General features: G+C 35.6%; 1 protein-coding gene across 1 annotated transcript; it reads right to left on the bottom strand.

Annotated features, from left to right (window-relative positions):
- Window positions 1–2,125: 2,125 nt before the first annotated feature.
- ANXA1 (annexin A1) lies at window positions 2,126–19,772 on the bottom strand. Its single transcript, NM_206906.2, has 13 exons — window positions 19,728–19,772; window positions 16,157–16,235; window positions 13,836–13,929; window positions 12,961–13,055; window positions 11,378–11,491; window positions 10,670–10,760; window positions 9,518–9,597; window positions 8,523–8,579; window positions 7,112–7,205; window positions 6,424–6,519; window positions 5,634–5,692; window positions 3,920–4,042; window positions 2,126–2,529 (listed from the first exon to the last, which is right to left on the bottom strand). Exons 2-13 carry the CDS (start codon window positions 16,220–16,222, stop codon window positions 2,470–2,472), a joined length of 1,029 nt encoding a protein of 342 aa, NP_996789.2. The 5' UTR covers window positions 16,223–16,235; window positions 19,728–19,772; the 3' UTR covers window positions 2,126–2,469.
- Between the last annotated feature and the right edge of the window lie 376 nt (window positions 19,773–20,148).

Genomic DNA, 20,148 nt, shown 5'->3' with positions numbered 1-20,148 from the left:
CTCTGGTCATCAAGGAGCCCTTTCACAATGAAATGAGTGATGTAATCAGTCTGTTTCACAGGTATTAAGCTAAATCCTATATTTTTCAGTACTTGAAAAAAAGTTTTGAACTGTAAAGTTGGATGCAAATTTGCCCTGAAAATGAGAAGTAGCATCAATGCATCATAACAATAAGGACGCTTGTGAACTGGCATTCTTTTTTTAAAACTTCCCTTTAAAAAAAAAAAACAAGAACCAAACTTGAAAGTAATACTCTCGCTGTACGGAAACTTGTGCCTCTTGGATGGAAGTCAAAGCCTAGAAGGATTTAACTGAATGCAGCAGTAGTTAGCCTATGATTACCCATTGACACGCAACTACACAGACATACAGCAATCCCTCCTCTTCAACAAAAGCAGTATTTATGTTTGTTGAAATAGGACCAAACAGAATATGTTCAAAACAGTGCCACTCTTGCCTCTAGTAAGGATACATGTGAAATTCTATTGAAATGTCATACAATTAGGAGAGCTGTTGGAAAGTAGTAGTGTAATGTAATCATTTCCTTCCATTCCCCAAATCTTCAAAACTCATACTCAACGAGCAAGCACTCCTATTTGTAATGTGTTTGACTTCATACTATCTCCTCATTTGCACCAAATGAGAATTTCAAGTGCTCACTTGTTCAGGTATTAAAGCTGAATAGCAAGATCAGGCTCCCAGAAGAAGCATGCTACTCCTAAGGCCCATCTGAACTCCGCAAAACAAGAATGGTAAAAGCCCACTTAAGATATATGCAAATTTTCTACCAATCCTTAAGCTATATTATTCTTAAAGTTACAATAGCTTTTTTGGTGTGTTTTTGCATCTTTGGCTTCTCTGGTGAATGTGCATACTTATTGAAAAACAATTCTTTCCTATGTTGATGAAATCAGATTCTAACCTTCTGCAGAGCTGAAACACCTCTCAATTTCAAAATAACCCATATGTTGCAAAAAAAGTCTCCTGATCAGGCCTAATAACTAGCTTCTTACAAGTTAATTAGTTATGACCTAACTGCAAACTACAGGTTTGCTCTCTTTTTTCAAGATGTATTGAATTCTCTGGACATCTGCCTCCTGAGAAAGTGAATCTTTTGCTAGTGACATAATCAAAACATACAGAATGGTTTGTTCTGCTTTTCTCTGAAGCTTGTCAGTTAATAAGTGAGATCTGCTAAACATAATTTGTGTGATTGTCTGCTTGTATGTTTTTCTGTTTTAGTTGAAGATAATCATGTTTATTTCCCATAAACTAGTTTAGCCTAACTCTCACTTTCATTTATCCTATGAAGACAATAAGAATTATGACCAGAGTTAACTATAGTAGTATAGGTATATGCATCTTGAAAAATACATGGGGTAGTTAAGAAAAAAAACAGCTGTGACTGTGAAAGACATGTGGGAATATTCTATCCAGATCTAGTTATTCTAATTCTTTTTTTCTAGAATAAAATTTCAACTTTTCCAGATACCTATTTCTATTATCTAGATCATTCTAGTGTGAAACTTACAGAGCTTGCAATGTTTATCACAGAGCAGCCAAGCTGATCTCTGATTTCCCAATAGTTAAGTCTGCTGTTGTTCAAAGGAATATTTGGAAGCCACCCTGAAAGAGACCACCAACATTTGTATGAAATGAAGAATCAACAAGCCTAATTCCACCAGTGTGTCTGGGGTCTATAATTACCTCATTAGGGGTCTAAAATCTGAACAGTAGCACAAAAGAGAAAAATAGAGGTAGTAACAGCAGGTTTTCCATTTTGGAGATACTATATAAGATCATCAGAAAAAAAACATGATAATGAGATATAATTACTTTTCTTTTTTTTCTTTTTCCAGCATACAATCTATAAGCAAGTCAAAGATAACATTTGCTCTTTCATGTTAACATTTTTAACTAGTCATTTTCAGTTAATTTTTAACATCTGACTTCCATAAATCCTAGCTGAAGTGAAAGAAAAAGATACAAATTCAGCTATACTCTGATATTGTTTCATTCTGTTTTGACTATTTAAATAATTTAGTGTTTTTCTTTTTTTTTTTTAATTTCATGTACTGTGTGTAGGCAAATTGATAGTAAATGAAGAAAGAAATGAATCTACAAGTAAAATTCACAGAGGTTAATTTTATTTTTTAAAGCTAGTTTGATTTTATTAGATGAAAACTTGATTATTTCATGATTAATAAAGCAAATAGAAACTTAATGGCATTTGTTGACTTTAGATGAATAGTGATAAAAAGATATATTCATTCCATACAGAATACAGGCATACAGAATACAGGTATTGAAAAATACATTCCAAGTTCCAGGTTTTCTACATAAAAGTTGTATACTAAGTACAGTTACAAAGAAATCTCAGTGTGTGAAGCCTGTATTTTATATAGACAGCTGAGGCTAATATAAGCACCTTCAGCAACAGGGCTTGGGTGCATCAGGAGAACAAGATACTTATTTATCGCTTCCACATAAAGCGACCAGGATGGTTTCATAATCCCCTTTGAGTTCATCCTGTCAAAATACAAAGGAGTACAATTGTTAGGGTAATGGTCTCAAGCAAAATCAATTTCAGTAAGTTTACTAAACATATGATATTCACCTAAATAAATTCAAAATTTTATAACACGTAGGTATAACCAACAGCATGAGCTTGAACTGAGTACCTTCACTGAAGCTGAATTATTCGTATCCCAGACTGCAGTAAATGTAAACATGACTGACAAAAACAAACAAACAAACAGCAACAAAAAAAAGAAAACAAAAACAAAAAACAAACCAATGTCTCAAGGCATAAATGAAAAAGAGAAATAACCAAGACTTAGATGTCCAGAAGGTTAAGTTCTCCTTCATTACACAAAGTGAAAATGCCTTCCTTGATCAGTGATATCCAGTGTTCATTAATGCTAATGAACACAATCTAAACAGAATGGTCATTCTTACTAAATTCAGTGTTCATCTGCACTAAAACACTATGCATATTGTGTCTATGGCTATCTCAAACATACATTAATAGTCCAGTGATACTGGATTTACCAAAGAATCTCTTATTCAGCCATGAGAAAAAGATAATTCACAGAAATTAGACATGCTGTATTTTCTCAAGTTTGAATCTATCATAAACATACGTAAGTGTCATATACTGCAGTCAACCTAGGCCTCAAGCCATTTGGATACAATCACCATTTTGGTTGAGGTGATGTTATTTCATAGAAAATTACAGACAACACACAGTCGTGGTGAAAGAATAAAAATGGTCTTTGTCATTTAAATGAAAAAGAAGCGAACACCAGCTAAAATCAAGAAGGTACTTTAGCACATGTAGAGACCACGTTTCTCCTCCAGTCTAGACTATAGTCATCTATTAGCCCCCACAAGGGTGCTCTGCATGCTTAGCTTTCTTCTAGTACCTCACTTGCTTCAGTTTTCTAGGAAATAAATTGAGTAGTCTGTCCCCTTTAAGAAGATAATTTAGTCAGCTTATCATATTTCAGTTAAGTAACCCGGAAAGCAGGACAAATAAACAGAAACTTAACAAGGTTTTTGCAGGAGTACTCAAACATGAAAAGTAAAGAGCCAGATGCACACAGTTTATCTCACTGAGCTGTAAGAGCAATTATCTCCACCCTCCCATTAACATGCCTTGTCTGCCCAAGTTAGGAACTTGGGAACAGAGTAATCTTTCAACTCTTGGTATCTACTATAAAATAACCACAATTAGTCAAATATTATAGCTTTCGCAACAAAAATACTGGACCATGAAATAAGTCAGTTCTACCCAGCATGTGGATCACTGAGAACATGGGTTACTCAGCTATGAATTATTCAGATGACTAAAAAGCAGAAGAATTAACAAATGTTATGGTTGTTTACCATTTTGTAGTTCACTCAAGAGGAAACCTACCATAATTGCTTGGCGAAGAGATATACCATACAGACTCTTATAATAAGCTTTGATCTCATTCAAGTCTATTTCATGGCGTGATACCATGATTCTGATGAGCTGTTTGTGTCGTGTTCCACTCCCCTGTCAAAAGTAATAAACAAATAAACAAAAATTAATGCTATTTAAATCACTGAAATATTTTCCTAATTCAGGTTCTTTGTGTTAATTCCTTTTTGGGGAATACTAAGATCCTATTTCTCTAAAATATCTAGTCCTCTCATATTCACCCTTCTGGTTCCTGCGTGGCCAAGTTGTGGCTGTCTCCACCCTTGGACTTCTTTTGATGAATTTGTTTAGTTGCTTCCTAAAAATACACAAGCCTTTCATCATGCTTGCTGGAAACCAGGGACCACCTAGATTCCATTATAGTGTATTTTTGTGGTGAGTATTTTTTGTATTTTAATGAACTGTTATTTTCATGATTCACCCAGTTTTTCATGGACCAGTCAAAGTTGATGCTTATCAAATCACAGAATCATAGAATCGCTAAGGTTGGAAAAGACCCACATGATCATCCAGTCCAACCATTTGCCGTTCACCAATGGTTCTCACTAAACCATGTCCCTCAACACAACATCCAAACACTCTTTGAACACCTCCAGGCTCAGTGACTCCACCACCTCCCTGGGCAGCCATTCCAGTGCCTGACCTCCCTTTCAGAGAAGCAGTATTTCCTGACGTCCAGCCTGAACCCTCCCTGGCGCAGCTTGAAGCCATTCCCTCTAGTCCTATCACTAGTCACACAAGAGAAGAGGCTGACCCCCAGCTCACTACAACCTCCCTTCAGGTAGTTATAGAGAGCAGTAAGGTCTCCCCTGAGCCTCCTCTTCTCTAGACTGAACAATCCCAGCTCCTTCAGCTGCTCCTCATAAGGCCTGTGCTCCAGACCCCTCACCAGCTTTGTTGCCCTCCTCTGGACATGCTCCATGGCCTTGATGCCTCTCTTACATTGAGGGGCCCAAAACTGGACACAGTACTCGAGGTGTGGCCTCACCAGTGCTGAGTACAGGGGGACAGTTACTTCCCTTTTCCGGCTGGCAACACTATTTCTGGTACAAGCCAGGATGCCATTGGCCCTCTTGGCCACCTGGGCACACTGCTGTCTCATGTTCAGTCTAGCGTCAATCAACACCCCCAGGTCCATTTCCTCTACACAGTCTTCCAGCCACTCTGCCCCAAGCCTGTAGCATTGCCTGGGCTTATAAGAAGTTACAATAAATTCCTGCATAATATACAACATACTGTTTCATGAGCCACATGTACTTTAGTCAACTTGGGATCCAAAATTGTCAGATGTTTTGCCAAAGACTACGCTCTTACAAGTTTCCCTTCCTGATCTGTAATTGCTTTCCTTTTTCATTATCACCAATATTTTAGTGGTTACAAAAATACGAAAACATTCAGTTAGATTTCTTTCACAACAGAGTATAAGATATATGTGTGATTGGACAGATACCTTCCTGAATACTCTTTGGCAAATCAACAGTCCTTTCTATGGAAGGACGTTAAAAAATTTCAAAGGAGCGAAGTCAAGTAGAGTGAGAAATGCACTGGATTCTCCTCTACAGTCTCTTTTTTATCACACAAAGATCTTAGAGAATTCTAGCTCTATTTTATATTTTTCCTTTCACAAAGCACACCATGTACACAAGAAGTTCTTTCTCAAGGTTACCTTCATTGCCAGGTGGAGTTTTTCAGCAAAGAAAGCTGGCTTGCTTGTGGCGCACTTCACTATAATGAGACAACGGGATCATGCATATTATAAATGTAGAAAGTAACAAAAACAAAAATCTGAAAAGCATTCTTAAAATATCTCAAAATTCCTACTAGTATGCACACTTTATCTGTTTATTTATACATTTGTCTTCAAAATATAGGAGAAGTAGCAGTGCCTTTCCTGTCTCTGTTCAGAAGGCAATTCAGTCACAGGAGAAAATTCTGCTTACTCTAAAGGCAGGACTGTACTTCCTAGTCTGCTGTCACAAAATTAAGAAAGATACTGCAGTTCTTACAAAGAAAAAATGTGAAAACATTCAGGTCCTCTACAGCTAAGCTGGAGGTTATGACCTGATGTTTTGTAAGGCCTTCACATCTGATACTAAGAGAGATCTGATTTGTTTTTATCCAAAGTATGCTTGACTGTGACGCGAAAGAGAAAAACAAATTAAGGTTCTGCTTTCTAATTCCATCCCTGGTCCAAGAACAGCAGTAATTTAAGTGGCTCACCTTACTCTCTTCAGGGTAATTTTAAGAGTCTTAATATACACCTTTATCATGAACCTTATAATAGGACTTTCTTGAAGAACACCATTAAAGAAAATATGTTATGTTTTTGATAGATATATATCATTAATGTCTTGCTTCTCAATGAAGATAAACCAAAATGATGTTCCATTAGTATGAAGTAAAAGTTCTCATACAGTCAGCATACACACTATGTTATTATTTACAGATGTACTTACCAAGGGCAGTCAGGCAGTTTTCAATATCACCTTTCAGCTCCAAATCAAGTACTTTGTTCATGTCATGCTTGCTGTATTTAGCATACTTCTGAAAGACTAAATGAGGGAAGAACACTCAGTGAGGAGTGACGAAAATATAGCATTCTCACTCAATCTTGTCCTTGTTATTCGGGCTGCGCTGCTATGGCAGTGAAAATAGATGATAGGTTGTAGGCCATCTTTATCATTTCCTTCAGCAACAGTCTAAAGCAGTACTGTATGAGCTGGTGGAATCAACCTGAGGAATGGAAATATGCTAGGATGTAGGGCTCATTTTTCCATTAACAAAAAAAGAGGTGATACAGTTACTCCACTGGAGCCTGTAGAGTAAGGTGATGTTTTCACTGAGGGCAATCTGGCTTAAGGAGCAACACCATGTGTTTGGAACCCCGCCACACTGATTCATTATCCTCGTGGTCACTAGTTTTGTGAAACTTCATAGTAACAGTTATGTTAATAAACAAAATGATACTGCTCTTTGCTAGTGTGAAAAGAATGGCAGAGTGGCCAACTGCACCATTAGGTCAGCAAGCATAACCTTCATAGAAGACATTCTAACATCTTCGAAATCTACATAATCATTGAATCTATGAGCAGGCCATGCTCAAAACACAGTTCCTGTGAGGAAAAAAAGTTTCACACATCCTACCCCTTCGAAGATGAGGGTAGCTTCTTGAAGTAAGAATAGTAATAAACACGTTAACATCCGTCCCTTTCCTTTTCTCTCCTGCTTCATATAAGGCCTGTCACAGACAAACACATGCACAAAAAAAAAAAAAAAAAAAAAACCCTTTTAAAAAAATTAAAATTGTACACTTAACATGAGTATAGTAAAACCCATATACAGGTACTGTATTTCCTGAGGCTACCAGCCAAATAGAGGTCACCATTTGCAGTAGAAAACTCTCGTTAATAACAAGATACATAACTCTAGGTAGCCTCAAGCTCTAGCTCTATCAAGTGATTCCTCATGCTTTGCTTACAGCATAGTAGTTCCTAGAGAGTATTATACAGATACAAATAGTACTTTCAGACATCGTAGAACCACCATCTAGCCTTCCTGTGTATGTTTCCTTCTTCAGTACAGGTATTTTTTTTATGTATCATGATATATTACAGTCTGAGTGGAAGTTTAGTACTGGCAGGCTTTCTTCAGAGGAATAAAATCAGCTGTGATCAACTAGACAAATGTGAGAGAGGAGCCTATCCACTAAGTATTTCTGGTCTTTCCAGAAGTGACTTTAAAGAAAAGTAAGAATCAATCTCAATAAATTTCCCCACCTACTCAAACCTTTCTAGAAGTGTTAATTAAATGCCTTCACAGTGCAACAAAAAAAATTTAACAACATTCCATCTAGACCATGAAGCCTCTGGACTTCACTGGAAATTGTACTGAACTTTGGATCTCAGATGGAGTATTAGTTTACCAGCCTTTCGTAAGTAGGGCTGATGGCAAAACGAAACCCTTCAGATAGCAGGAATAAAAATAACACTTCTCATTGGCCTTTTCCCTGCTGGATTTTAAGTAATAATAATTTAAAGCCAAATTAGATTTAAACTGTAAGTGATGCAGGAATGTATAAATGAAGATTCAGGAGGACAGGCTGTAAAGGTTTAACAATGTATTAGCATAACTGTCACACTAAAAGCAGAAAAAAACTAGGGAAAAAATGTTTATTTTTGAAGTATGTTGAAAACCTACCTAAATATATGTTTTGATCCTCAACTGAAGAACCTTACTTATTTTAAACAACAAGTAAACAAAAAGATTAAGTCTATTTTCTCCTAATACTGACCTCTGCCTTAAATGCTCTGTGTGTTTTACACAAACTGGAAGAGGTTTTGCAACATTTCTGAAGTTGGCTATTAAAGGTTTCATTGCAGCTAGCAAATCTCATGAACTTTGGAAAATAGTATCCCCTCAGAAAATATTGCTACATCATATAGAACTGTTTGTCAAGTTTGCATTGCACAAGAAGTGAAATGGAACATTCACAGCCAGGCAGAATTTGTAACAATGTCAAGTAAAGAAGTCTGCAGAGTGCTAAGTGTACTCTTACCCTTGCATCATTGTCAGCAAGATCATCATTCACATGAGGATCTTCACATCGGTCACCCTATATAAAAATAAGAAAATTAATAATAAAATAACTCTGTTGAGTAAAATTCAGTACTTTAGAGTTCTGGTCTGCCATACTCACTAACAACTTAATATAGAACTGCTGACAGCTGCAGTTATGTTAGTTATTCTGTAAATAAGCTGACATTTGTGTTAATCCATCAGAGCTCACATTTCTGGGGCCAACAATGTATTTCTGAAATCCTACATTCAAATCCATTAATATGAGTGTCTTAATATTCAGTTACAATCTTTAAAGATGTGACACACACTCTGATGACGACTGAATAGACTTCTTCCAAGGTGATTTAAAAAAAAAACCTGAAAACTTAAACCATGCACATGAATGTGTCATAAAATTATCCTATATATGTATACAAGCTTAATATAAATGTGCTCAGCAGTGTTGACACCAAATATCCATGTATTCTAAGAAATTATTTTTAATTCTTAGCTCCCATGTTTCAGTTGAACTGCTTTTTAGCATCCATTCACACACACACAAAATAAATAAATAAATAAATAAAATAAAAATCTGACCATTTATTAGCTTCCTGCAGCTGTCTCACAACAAGAAAAGCATTTTAACAGGTAGTCAAAAAGTTTCTCTCTCTACTTGCAAGCATTTATTCTTTTTATATTTCTAGTCAATTGATATTCTAGTTGTTTTTTCAAGTGCTAAATGACAGCTACCACTGAAAAATCTTAAAAATCAAATTAATGAATTATAATAAACAGTAAATATATGTTTCTTTAAAATCTTTATGGGATAAATCTTGTAGCTTGCTGAAGAATCATTTCATATGGTCTATGTTATATAAGAAAAAACAGTGGCAGGAAATAAATATTTCTTAAATTCTTATTTTTTATATGAGTTTAGTATAATCCTGACAACATTACTGGTAATGTCACTGAAAATGTTTAAGTACAACATACCTTGGCTAGAATAACCAAAGCCTTTTGAAAGTCTCCAGACGTGTCAGAAATTATATCTTGTGTCAGATCTTTCTTCAGTACTGAAATCAAATGGAAGAAATAATCATAGCTTGGATGCTCAATAGAATTGTAGTTTTGTCTTGTTTCATTTTGAGAGAATAGATATTTTTGTATATTGTCTTCTAAACCCTGGGATATGCTGTGAAATTGAAGGCTAAACCCAACATCTGTTGAAAAAGTCCTCCTCAAAGTTCTAATGGGTTGGCTCTTACTTGTAAGGTAGAGGGGAAAAGTGAAAACAAAAACAAAAGCCCAAAAAACCTTGAAACTTTGAGAGCAATTTGTCCCTCATTTTTATGTTTGGATGCTTTGTCCAGCACAAAACTCTTCTGAAAAAAATTGAACTATTATTCTAGGTTTCTAACTTAATCTGTTCAATTGGAAAAGTTAGCTCATAATTCTATAAAACATGAGTTAATTAGACAACACTGACTGATGGCAGCAAATTATATATATATGGGAGAAGATACAATATGTTTTAGTTACCTCTCTGAACATTTTCTGCCTTCAATTCATAGGTTGTTCCTATCCTTCAAATTATATGTACTGTTAATTCGGTACATTTTTGTCAAGGTCTGTAAGACGATCTTCAAACCAGATGATCTTTAAAATCCCTTTCAACCCGGGCTACTCTATGATAAGATCTTAAGATGTCAGACAAAGCTTAGTGATGGGAAAAGAGGAGCACTGGCATTTTCCATGTATCTTATAGAAGGCAGTGAAATGCATGCTCCATTCCAAGAAATACTCACAGTTCTACCTGGAATCGTGAGTCTTTACCTAATCTATTGAGATATATATAAGCCAGAATTCATCACTGTTCCTTCCCCACATCTCTTTTGGTCATATATAAAGTTTTACTTGCCTCCTAATATGTCAGCTGCTCGTTGAGATATAAGAGTTGCTACAGAGTTTTGAGAAGACATGCATAACCCACTCTAGATTCTTTCACTCCAGGAATTAAGTTTGCACAGATCTGTTAATTACAAGTGCTTTGATAAATAAATACCAAAGACATGAATCATTACGGGACAGGGCTTGGCTATCTTTCTGTCCAACATACTATTATACTTCCTTGTTACTCTGAATTACCTTCTCTGTAGTATCTACTGGCTTCTCTGATTTCTCTGTTGTTTCTTGATGCCAGAATCTCAATTAAAGTATCTTCATCAGTTCCAAGCCCCTGATAAAAATTATTGATTTTTTAAAATATATTATTTAATACAGAAAATTCATAATTTAAAAAAAATATATATATATGATGAGAATCATGGACAAGACTTTAAAGAATGCACATGGAACAAGACATACGAAGGAAAAACATTTTGCTTTCATAAAATATCATTTCATCTCATTTAGAACTCATTTTTTGGCATCTAATATCATGATGATATCCAACGGAACTGTTAAATGACCAAGCAACATACATAGAAGAAAAGAATGTAAAAACTGTGATGGAAAATGTCTCTTTCCCTTTCTGTTTTCACTTAAGTAAACACATATGTAAACACCATGGCTTTCTAGCGCTTCATCAGCAACCAATTTCCAATTTTCAGAAGCCAAAGAGAGCTCTTGCTCACAAAAAGAGCAACCAATCTTCTCCAACCTTGAAATTCAGCAGAAATTGCTATCTCATTTCTAGTGACTATCTGTGGATTACCAGCATCAATGTATTTTACAAAACAGGGATGGAATTAATATTATACACAAGCTTATACAATGTGCACCCAATAGCACTTAAAGGACCTGAGAGTTATTTACTTTTCTTTAGTAAAAGCTTCTCTCAAATTTTTGCCTTACCTTCATAGAGGCCCTTAATTCTTCAGCATCAAACTGAGCTGGAGTTTTGAGAAGAGCAACAACAACATCTTCCAAGTGGCTTTTCAGCACCTTTTTCAAGTCTTCTTCCAGGCTCTATGAGTAATAAAGAAGAAACTCTGTGTCTTGTTTTTAACTGAATTAGAATTAATTTTCTTCCTAGTGGCTAGTATGTTGTGATTTAGATTTAGGAGAAAGACAAAGCTGACAACACAATATTTTAGATTTTACAAAGCAGTGTTTGCATTAAGTCAAGGATTTTTCTCCTCCTCTTACTGCCCAGCCAGAAAAGAGTTTGGGCATGCATAAGAAGTTGGAAGGGTTCACAACCAAGACACCTGATCTAAATTTCTCAAAGGGGTATCTTGTACATCACATACATCTTGGCATCATGTTGAACAATAAAACTGGGGGCAGTTAGTCATAGGGTTTTCCAGCAGGTATTCAGGACAGCTTTCACCCATTGTGCACCACAGAATGCCAGAATGGCAGAGGATGACATGGTCTTCTGGAGGTCATCTGATTCAACTTCCTTGCTCAAGCACTGACATACAGACCAGTTTGATAAGGAGCATGTCCTGATGGCTCTTGCACATCTTCAAGGAGGCTTCACAACCTCTCTGGGAAACCTATTCCAGTTTGTGCCCACAGTCTCTTGTCCTGTTACCGATCACTAATGAAAAGAGCTCACTCTGTCTTCTTTGCACCTTACATTTACATTATACATACATATATGGACACTGATGAGATCTTCTGAGCATTCTCTTTTCTAGACTCTAAAGTCCCAGCTCTCCCAGTCTTTCTATATATAAGAGATGCTTCAGTCTCTTAATGATCTCAGTGGCCTTATGTTGGAATCCTTCCAGTATATCTAGGTGTCTTGTACTATCACTTTCCAAGGAGCAAAAGTACACTAACTCCAGTACACAAATGCATTTTCAATTTAGATGTATAGTTCTAATTGGAGAAATTTTTGTACAGGAAAAAAGAGAAGAGCAATTAAAACCTCTTGCAGAAATGTGCAGTAATTTTCAAGCTTCCCAATTACAGGGACTATTGGTTTCAGTATGCAGAAGCAGAAGCTCGCTGTTTCCTGTACTGTTCTCATCAGCATTGATATAGTTGTGAAACAGCTTTATAGTCCTATAGCTCTTCCATACTACTTAGTATTCTATCTGGACATAAATATTTGGTGAATATTTCACCCCAAACATACCGTCTTTATTCCTCTCAGTCTGCCTGCAGACTGTCTCCCAACTGTTAGTAAACATACACATTCCCTCTGATTTTGCAGTATAAGAAATCCTTTGAAAATTTTAAAACCTAGAGGTCCAGAAGTTTAAAATTTATCTTTTTGTTTCAAAAGGATTGCCACTACATTCAACAAGTTATTAGTGACAATATAGTCACAGGATTACTATCACTGCTACAGTTTTCATGAACTACAGAAGACAGTATCACAGCAATCTTTTGTTCTACAAAGTAAAAGCTGTTTATACCATAAATGCCAGGATCAATATTGCTATTCCACATGCACATTTAAGCTCAACTTTGGTATACTATACCTTTCCTTTTGCCTGTTGATAGGCAGCTTTGATCTGCTGACGTTGAGCATTTGTTCTTTTAGTCAAGATGTCAATGATGGTGGCTTCATCTACACCTACAGATTACCAAACAATATAATGACTACTTGATTAGAAATGCTATAGTGCATCATTTAATCAAATAATAGTTGCATTATTTGTACCAAGTCACATTTTGATTGCTTGACACAGCAAAGTTTAACCAAAAGGAAAACTGTACTAATCTACTGAATTACAAGAGATGCAATGAAGAAACCTGGTTAATTCCCGTAGAACTCAGAAGTTTATGTTTCTACAATTTAATATAAAAGGCTTGAAAGTGATCTGAGGGCAGAATGAAAAATAAATATACAAATAAATAGAATTAGACAGCATACTCATTTAGCCTCAGCAAGCTAAACTGACAAAGGTTTCAAAGCACCGTTAAAGTGTCAAATGTTAACTTAATTAAAGAGAGAGATGAAACAGAAACACACACTACATAATAATGTAATGTGAGCATATCCACTGCTTTGAATGGATTTTATGGAAATCAAATTTAAAAAGACTTAATAGTCTATTAAGTATTAATAGGTATTGTATCTTTGTTTTTTTCAATACTGTCCAGAAATTAAATTCAAGAAATTCACGAACTTTAATGTAGCATTAAGACCTAAAACTGTAATTCAATGTCAGACTATCAAAGAGCAGAGATTTTTTACCAGGTGACCTAATTAAATGTCTTGCTGGCCTTTTAAAAGTTGAGTCACCTCTGCTGCTTTCCATTCTCTGTGGCTCTGATATTTTATTCAGAGATATTCTCAAGATTTTCTAAGGAAGAATGCTAATGTAGCACACTAAGTATTTACACTTCTTACCCTTTACAGTAATAGCTTTATCCAAAGCAGAAACATCAGCTGAGGGATCAAAGTTTGGGCGTGACTGTACTGAAGAGCCACCTTTTGAACTTTTCTACAAAACAAAACAAACAATAACAAAAAAAGCTAATTTAAAAAAATATTCATGCAAAGAAACAGTTTTACATGACCTAATTAGCCATGCATTTGGGACTGTCTATCTAGGACTATAAAGGAAAAAAAACTGAGCTTTCTAACTGCAGCTAGCTAAATAGATCCAATGTGGTATGAGCACTGGATCTGTTTTTATCTTTGTTGGATTTTTTTTCCCTAATTTCTACTACTAAACAGAAAATAACTTATTTATTATTTTGAGTCCTCTCAGTCTTATTTTTGAGTATGTTGTATTCTTCAAAATAAAATACTGTCCTAGAATATGCTAGGAAAATATTTCATAGTTCCCATAATAATGCAGTTGTATTAATTTTAAAGTCTATAAAATGACAATTAAATTCTACAGCTGCTCTCAGCAAAGTTCTATTAATTTTCTTGCTCACTGTATGCAAGTTGACTGTACATCATATTAAGTGACTTCTCAACTGATTCACATATCTCAGTCTACAAGCACTTCTTGTATGCAAGATCTTGGAGAAAAGTTCTGGCTCTCATCCTACAAGGAAATGGAGAATTATTACCTGATTTATTTGAAGCACAAGATGTAAATAACCCTTTCTTTAGAAGCATTAGCTGTTGGCTGACTATGGTGAATCCATAACTAGATGTTAGACATTCCCTAGATAATGCCTAAAGAACTCTGGGAATAACTGGGAATGATAAATTCCACAATATGGCCGATTACATGGCTTGCCCCAACATTACTAGACACATTGCTAGTAGGGCATGTAAACTCTATAGCACTGTCTAAACAACTGTACTCATTACTTTCTGCAGAAAATATATAATGCCTTGAAATCACTGGATGAAATATGAAATAAATTTCTCTTTTATATGATATCGGAAGTGATTTCTTATAACAAAAGTGAAGTTCAGCTAAACACTTTTTTAGAATCAACTACAACATTTTATCGTATCTTCAAGAACTCTCTATTGAATTTTTTTTCTTTTTTAAAAAGTCTTATACAAGTCCAGGACTTGGCAAGGCCTTAGGGATACATGCTTCACATACAGAATTTTGTGTTGATTTTTTGTACACCTGTAATGTCTGAGTTAAATATTCAAAACAGCCATTTTATCAGAGCTGTGACTGCATACTTGATAGCAATGTCCCTCATAATTTAAAAAAAATAAAAATAAAAATCAATGTGACTTGCATAGCAAGCCAAGAGAGAAACGAAGTGAATACAGTGCTTGTTTCCCAAGCAGGCTAGGTTAGTTTTTCTGTATTGTAATCCATGACAAAAATATCAACTACCCAGTCAAAAACCTTCTGTAATCTCCATAATGAGAATGACTCAGGGCTCTGTGGGTGCATGCGTAAAACAATGGTAGAGGTAATATTTTATGTACAAAATACAGTCCAGGTAAAATCAGAAAAATCAGAAATTGGGAAATCCATGAAGATAAATATCGCAAAACATTCTTTACTGAAAATCACCTCTACGTTCTATTTTTTTCAAGATGAAAGCTGCTTTAAAGTTCTCCTGTGGCTTCATAGCATGCCACAGTGCTGATGCTTAGTTGGAACTCTGTGATGGCAGGCTGTAGAGCAGTGGAAAGGAATCTGAGAAAGATTCTCCACATCCTCCTACTGCAGTAGTTCTCCTTTACTCATCACCATAAATATTCATTCTAATCAGGATCAGTACTGATCATCTGATATGTTTTACCACATACAGTGATCTTTCCCACCCACATGACAGTAAGACATGTAGTAATGTTTTTATTTCCTCCTTTACGTTCCAGAGCTCCAAGAATTGGCATCCTGTATTTCAGTCTAAGCATACATATCTTTCTCACATGTGTCATCAGAACAGGCTGTTACACATTCACACACTATACATTAGATTACTGTTTTAAGGAGGACTTCAGTGAATCGATGACTGCCCACTAGAAATGGCAGTTCCATTTCAGCATCTAGTTCTGCCTTGAAACTGATTTGTACAAATAAAGGCTTTTTTTTTTTTTTTATGTGATAGCAGATTTACTAAATTATTAAAATATATTAGATTATAGGATACAATCAAATTGGCTTCCAGTTCTAAACAGATGGAATTTTGCCATTGTTTTTCCTTCCTTTGTGTGTATGGAAGATGGTCAGTGGCATATGGCTTTAAAACATTTCTAAAAGTGCTAGGAAATAAGTATATGGTGATAGCACTTACAATACATTCCTGCTCCTGGTTGTCCATGAACCATGCCTGTTTCAGAAATTCTGATACCATAGCCATGTTGATAGAGTCTCTGGGAAGAGATGCATCAAGTTACAAAACATTTTTCATCATTTTCATCGCCAGTTGAAATAAAGATTTGCTATTCATAAAACCTTTTCTATTAAACTGTGGTGTGCAGGGCTTTGTTTCCCAAGTAGTAACTGGCCTGTACTATTGGAAGCTGATAACTTTTGTTTACACTTAGCACTGTGTGAACACTGATAACTGTGTTTACACTGTGATTGGCAGCTGACTGCTCAATTGTACACACTCATGCTACTTCCAGAAAATTTGGATCAGAAATAGAAAAGTAATCCATATGTGTAGTTGATATGGCAATATCTAAGCACTGATTTTCAAAGGATTGTTGCCAGAAACAAATTAAACCTCTGTCTTTCCCCATTTACTAAGGTATTAAAATGTTCATTTTTGCTTCTTACTATTAGATTCTAGTAAAATTCAGTGTTTGTTGAAGTTGGAGGGCTTATGCGTTGTATTAAGGCAAAAGATATTCTCTTGTTAAGTATACTCTCATGTACTTTCTTAAAACATCTCCCTAAGAAAGATAAGTAGAAATAGTATTACATACACTATCACATACACCATTCCTGATTTCTTATGTACTTTCTCCTATTTCTACAGAATAGATTGTTACCCCTTTAAAAAAAAAAAAAAATACTTTCCACTTTTCAAAAATGAATCCAGAATTTCCACAGCAATATGACGATATGGACCAATGAAAAATACTGAATTGTTTGCAATATGACCTTATTGTGAAGCATATTCTCTTTCCTAGTAAAATCAGTGATGTAACAGAGCATGAATTAATCTTATATCAAATAAAGTATTTTTCGGTCTTTTCAAAGTTGACATTTTTTTCACCAAAACACAATATTTCCAAAAGAAGCTCTAAGGAAGTGGTTTTAATTCTTGGTTTTAATGCTTACACGTAAACAGTAGGATAAAAGTATCTTTGCTGTTTCAACTGATTTAGAAGAACTGTTCACATTATGAAAAAAAACCACTACTTTCAGTGGCATGCATTGTAATACAGTGAAGATCTTAGGGTACAGGTAATATAGAATATATACAAAATTAGAAAATTACAAAAAATAAAAATAAAACAGAAAAAAAAGTGATGTTTACACTTCAAGCATATGTGTGTTATTTATGCTTTGTGATGAACACAACAAAACTGAGTCACTTAAGGCAACAAAATCCCAGGACCATACGATGCGGCTGCAATCCAGCTGTCTCTTTTCCTTACTGCAAAACCGCAGAATTTACTTCCAGGCTCAGCTGCCAACAGGCAGCTATTCACAGTTTCCCTTCAGCTCTGTTCCACCCTTTTCTCCTCTTCCCGAGATAGGATCAGCCTACATTCCCTCTTCCTCAGAAAACTCAAATTTTGTGCCCTTCCCTCCAGCCTGAGGGCAGAGAATTCATCTCTGCCTACGCTGCTCAAAAACCTGAAACTGGCTCTGAATCTATGTTTATGTTACCTAAAGTAGGTGTCTCATCTAGGCAAATGATCAGAATATTGTGTGGGTTGTGAAGACCATCTTTTATGAATGTCAATTCCCAAGGATCAGAAAAAGCATTCTTAGGATACTCTTCAAAACATTTTTTCAAGTTTATGGTGAATCCTTTATTACCATTGTATTGACAGCACAGATATATACAGTCAGATGAAATACTATAGCACCTGGAGTTCTGTTGCATTTTATAAAAGCACATATAGAGATAACATGCAGATGGTTGAAACTATTTTAAAGTCATCATTCTGTGTTGAGTCCAGTGGACTAGCAATGACATGTATGGATGTATCTGCAACTAATAGGCCCACTCTGTATCTGTGTTTATAGCTACAAAACAAAGCTTCACAACACCAGATCCGAGAAGGAATGGAACCAAAACTTCATTTTGGTTGGTCGAATAACAATTCTCAGAAATAAAGTTGGTGGAGCTGGCTCCAGGAAGAACTGTTAGTATCTCTGTTTCTGCCTGCCCAACGCACTGCTCTAGAGGTTTTGCACCTTCTGGGGATAACTAGAAGGAAAGGTTACTAGCCTACACTAAATTGGGTTTCTCAAGCCTCTAAACCATTATGCCTGCTAACAGATCATGTAAACAACCTAGGTACATGAGGGATACATTCAAATTACTATTTTAATTTAATATAGAAAAGGTCTGGAAGAACTGCTGATTTTCTGCTGTATCTTCTCCTTCATTCTTAAACTCACACCAAAGTCTATGAAAATTGAAAATAAAAATATATGTATTATCTTCAGAGACGTGCAAACAGAAGGCATCATGGAAAACCAGGATATTCCACAACCAACATCTGTTTCAGAGTTACTCTGTTAAATTATTCTCAATCACAGTCCAGGCCACATGTCCCACTTCCCAGTCTGGAAACCATAGACATCTCAGTTGAGAGGAAAGAAGACTGTGAATTTATAATTTCTCAGTTTGCAAAAAAAAAAATAGTAATGGTTTTCATGCGTTTTATCATCCTAATTTGAATGGCCAGTGTTACAATTAGAATGAAAAATGAAAGATCCAGACGGAAAACTCTAGCTGTTCCTCCAATATAATCACTGCAATGTTGTTTTCAGTCTGTCTCTCAGTACCGAGTTGAACATATTCCCATTTTTAGATGTTTTGAGAAAATACACAGTATTTGTTGAAAATATTTTAAGACACTCTTTTACATTTTTTTCTCAGATACAGCCATGTGTCAAACAACACCGCTTCCCTATGGTTATTTAACTATAAGAGATATATAATCCCTGGTTATTGTCCAATGCTAGTTACCAGGATCTTGATATAAATTCAAGTTATCAAATTCTATCAGAAAAGCAGGCAGTAGACATAACACAATTTCCTTTACAGTGGGAATGTCCACTGAATACAAATAACACATCAGTGAGAAAAACAACCTCATCTTTGGAAAACTCAGTGGAAACTGTTAGCAGAACAAACCCCAAATGATGCATCGCTTACATACGTGGCATTTGCCTAAGTTATGAGCTGTAAAAACCGAGTTCTTCTCTTGTGTCTCTCAGAGATCCTTTGCCTCATTTTCACTCTGTTATGAGGAAAGATTCCTTTACTGTCCCAAAGCAGCAAACTGTTGTTAAAGTAATAGTAGTTGCTTCTGAAGTTACCATACATTTTTTCCAGCAACTCCAGTTTTGCTGCACAAAAGAGAAAGCATAAGAAACAGCCTAATCTAAATAAACTTGATTTTAATCATTTAAGTTACTCATCTTTAATTTGTTGTGTAAGGAGGAAAGAAAACAAAAACAAACAGTAACAACAAAAACAGTGGTTGTCAAGACCTCCTCTGCAGATGAAATATTTTAAAATGAAAAGAATTTCTTCTGCCCACCCCCTTTTTTTTTCTGTGCCAGCAGATCCAACCCACAGAAAATTGCACCAGGTCTCTTGAAAAGTGTACTGGACAATTCTTAAAGTCTGTCAGGTCTATAAACATCAGTAAAGAACTACAAAAACTTACCTTCCTCCTCACAAGTATTACTTTTCAGGATGGTGAAGCCGGGATAAGAGAGCAGGCAGCTAGTGAGGCTTTTATTGTGCCATGCAGGAAACCCCACCTAGCAACCAGAGTGTTTCTACAGCCCCAGCAACTGGCTGCTTTTTGCTAGCAGCTAAATCTGATTGCTGTCCAAAACACGGAACCACACACACACACACACACACACAAAAAGTCATTGCAAAACTATGTGCTAGAGAAAGCAGGAACAGAAGGGAAAAGACAACTCATGAGTGCTCCTTGGAAGTTTTCTCCCCTGTGTTGGCCACATCCCTCACTGTAGCAACTGACTTAAACATTTTGAAACAATTTTGAAGTTATCTCCTTCCTCAGAGGAACTTTAAGAGAAAAACAAAACAAAACAAAACAAACAAACAAACAAAAA

This window comes from Gallus gallus, chromosome Z (assembly GCF_016699485.2).
Source record: "Gallus gallus isolate bGalGal1 chromosome Z, bGalGal1.mat.broiler.GRCg7b, whole genome shotgun sequence".
NCBI classification, from domain to species: domain Eukaryota; kingdom Metazoa; phylum Chordata; class Aves; order Galliformes; family Phasianidae; genus Gallus; species Gallus gallus.
Note: the sequence above shows the minus strand (reverse complement) of the source record. Positions and strands in the feature narration are given on the sequence as shown.

Bases quoted from the DNA above. Each gene is read 5' to 3' on its own strand.
- ANXA1 (NM_206906.2), bottom strand. From the start codon at position 16,222: ATGGCTATGGTATCAGAATTTCTGAAACAGGCATGGTTCATGGACAAC. The intron at 13,930-16,156 runs GTAAGTGCTATC...TTTGTTTTGTAG, and splicing joins ACCAGGAGCAGGAATGTATT to AAAAGTTCAAAAGGTGGCTC. The intron at 13,056-13,835 runs GTAAGAAGTGTA...GGTAATCTGTAG, and splicing joins TAAAGCTATTACTGTAAAGG to GTGTAGATGAAGCCACCATC.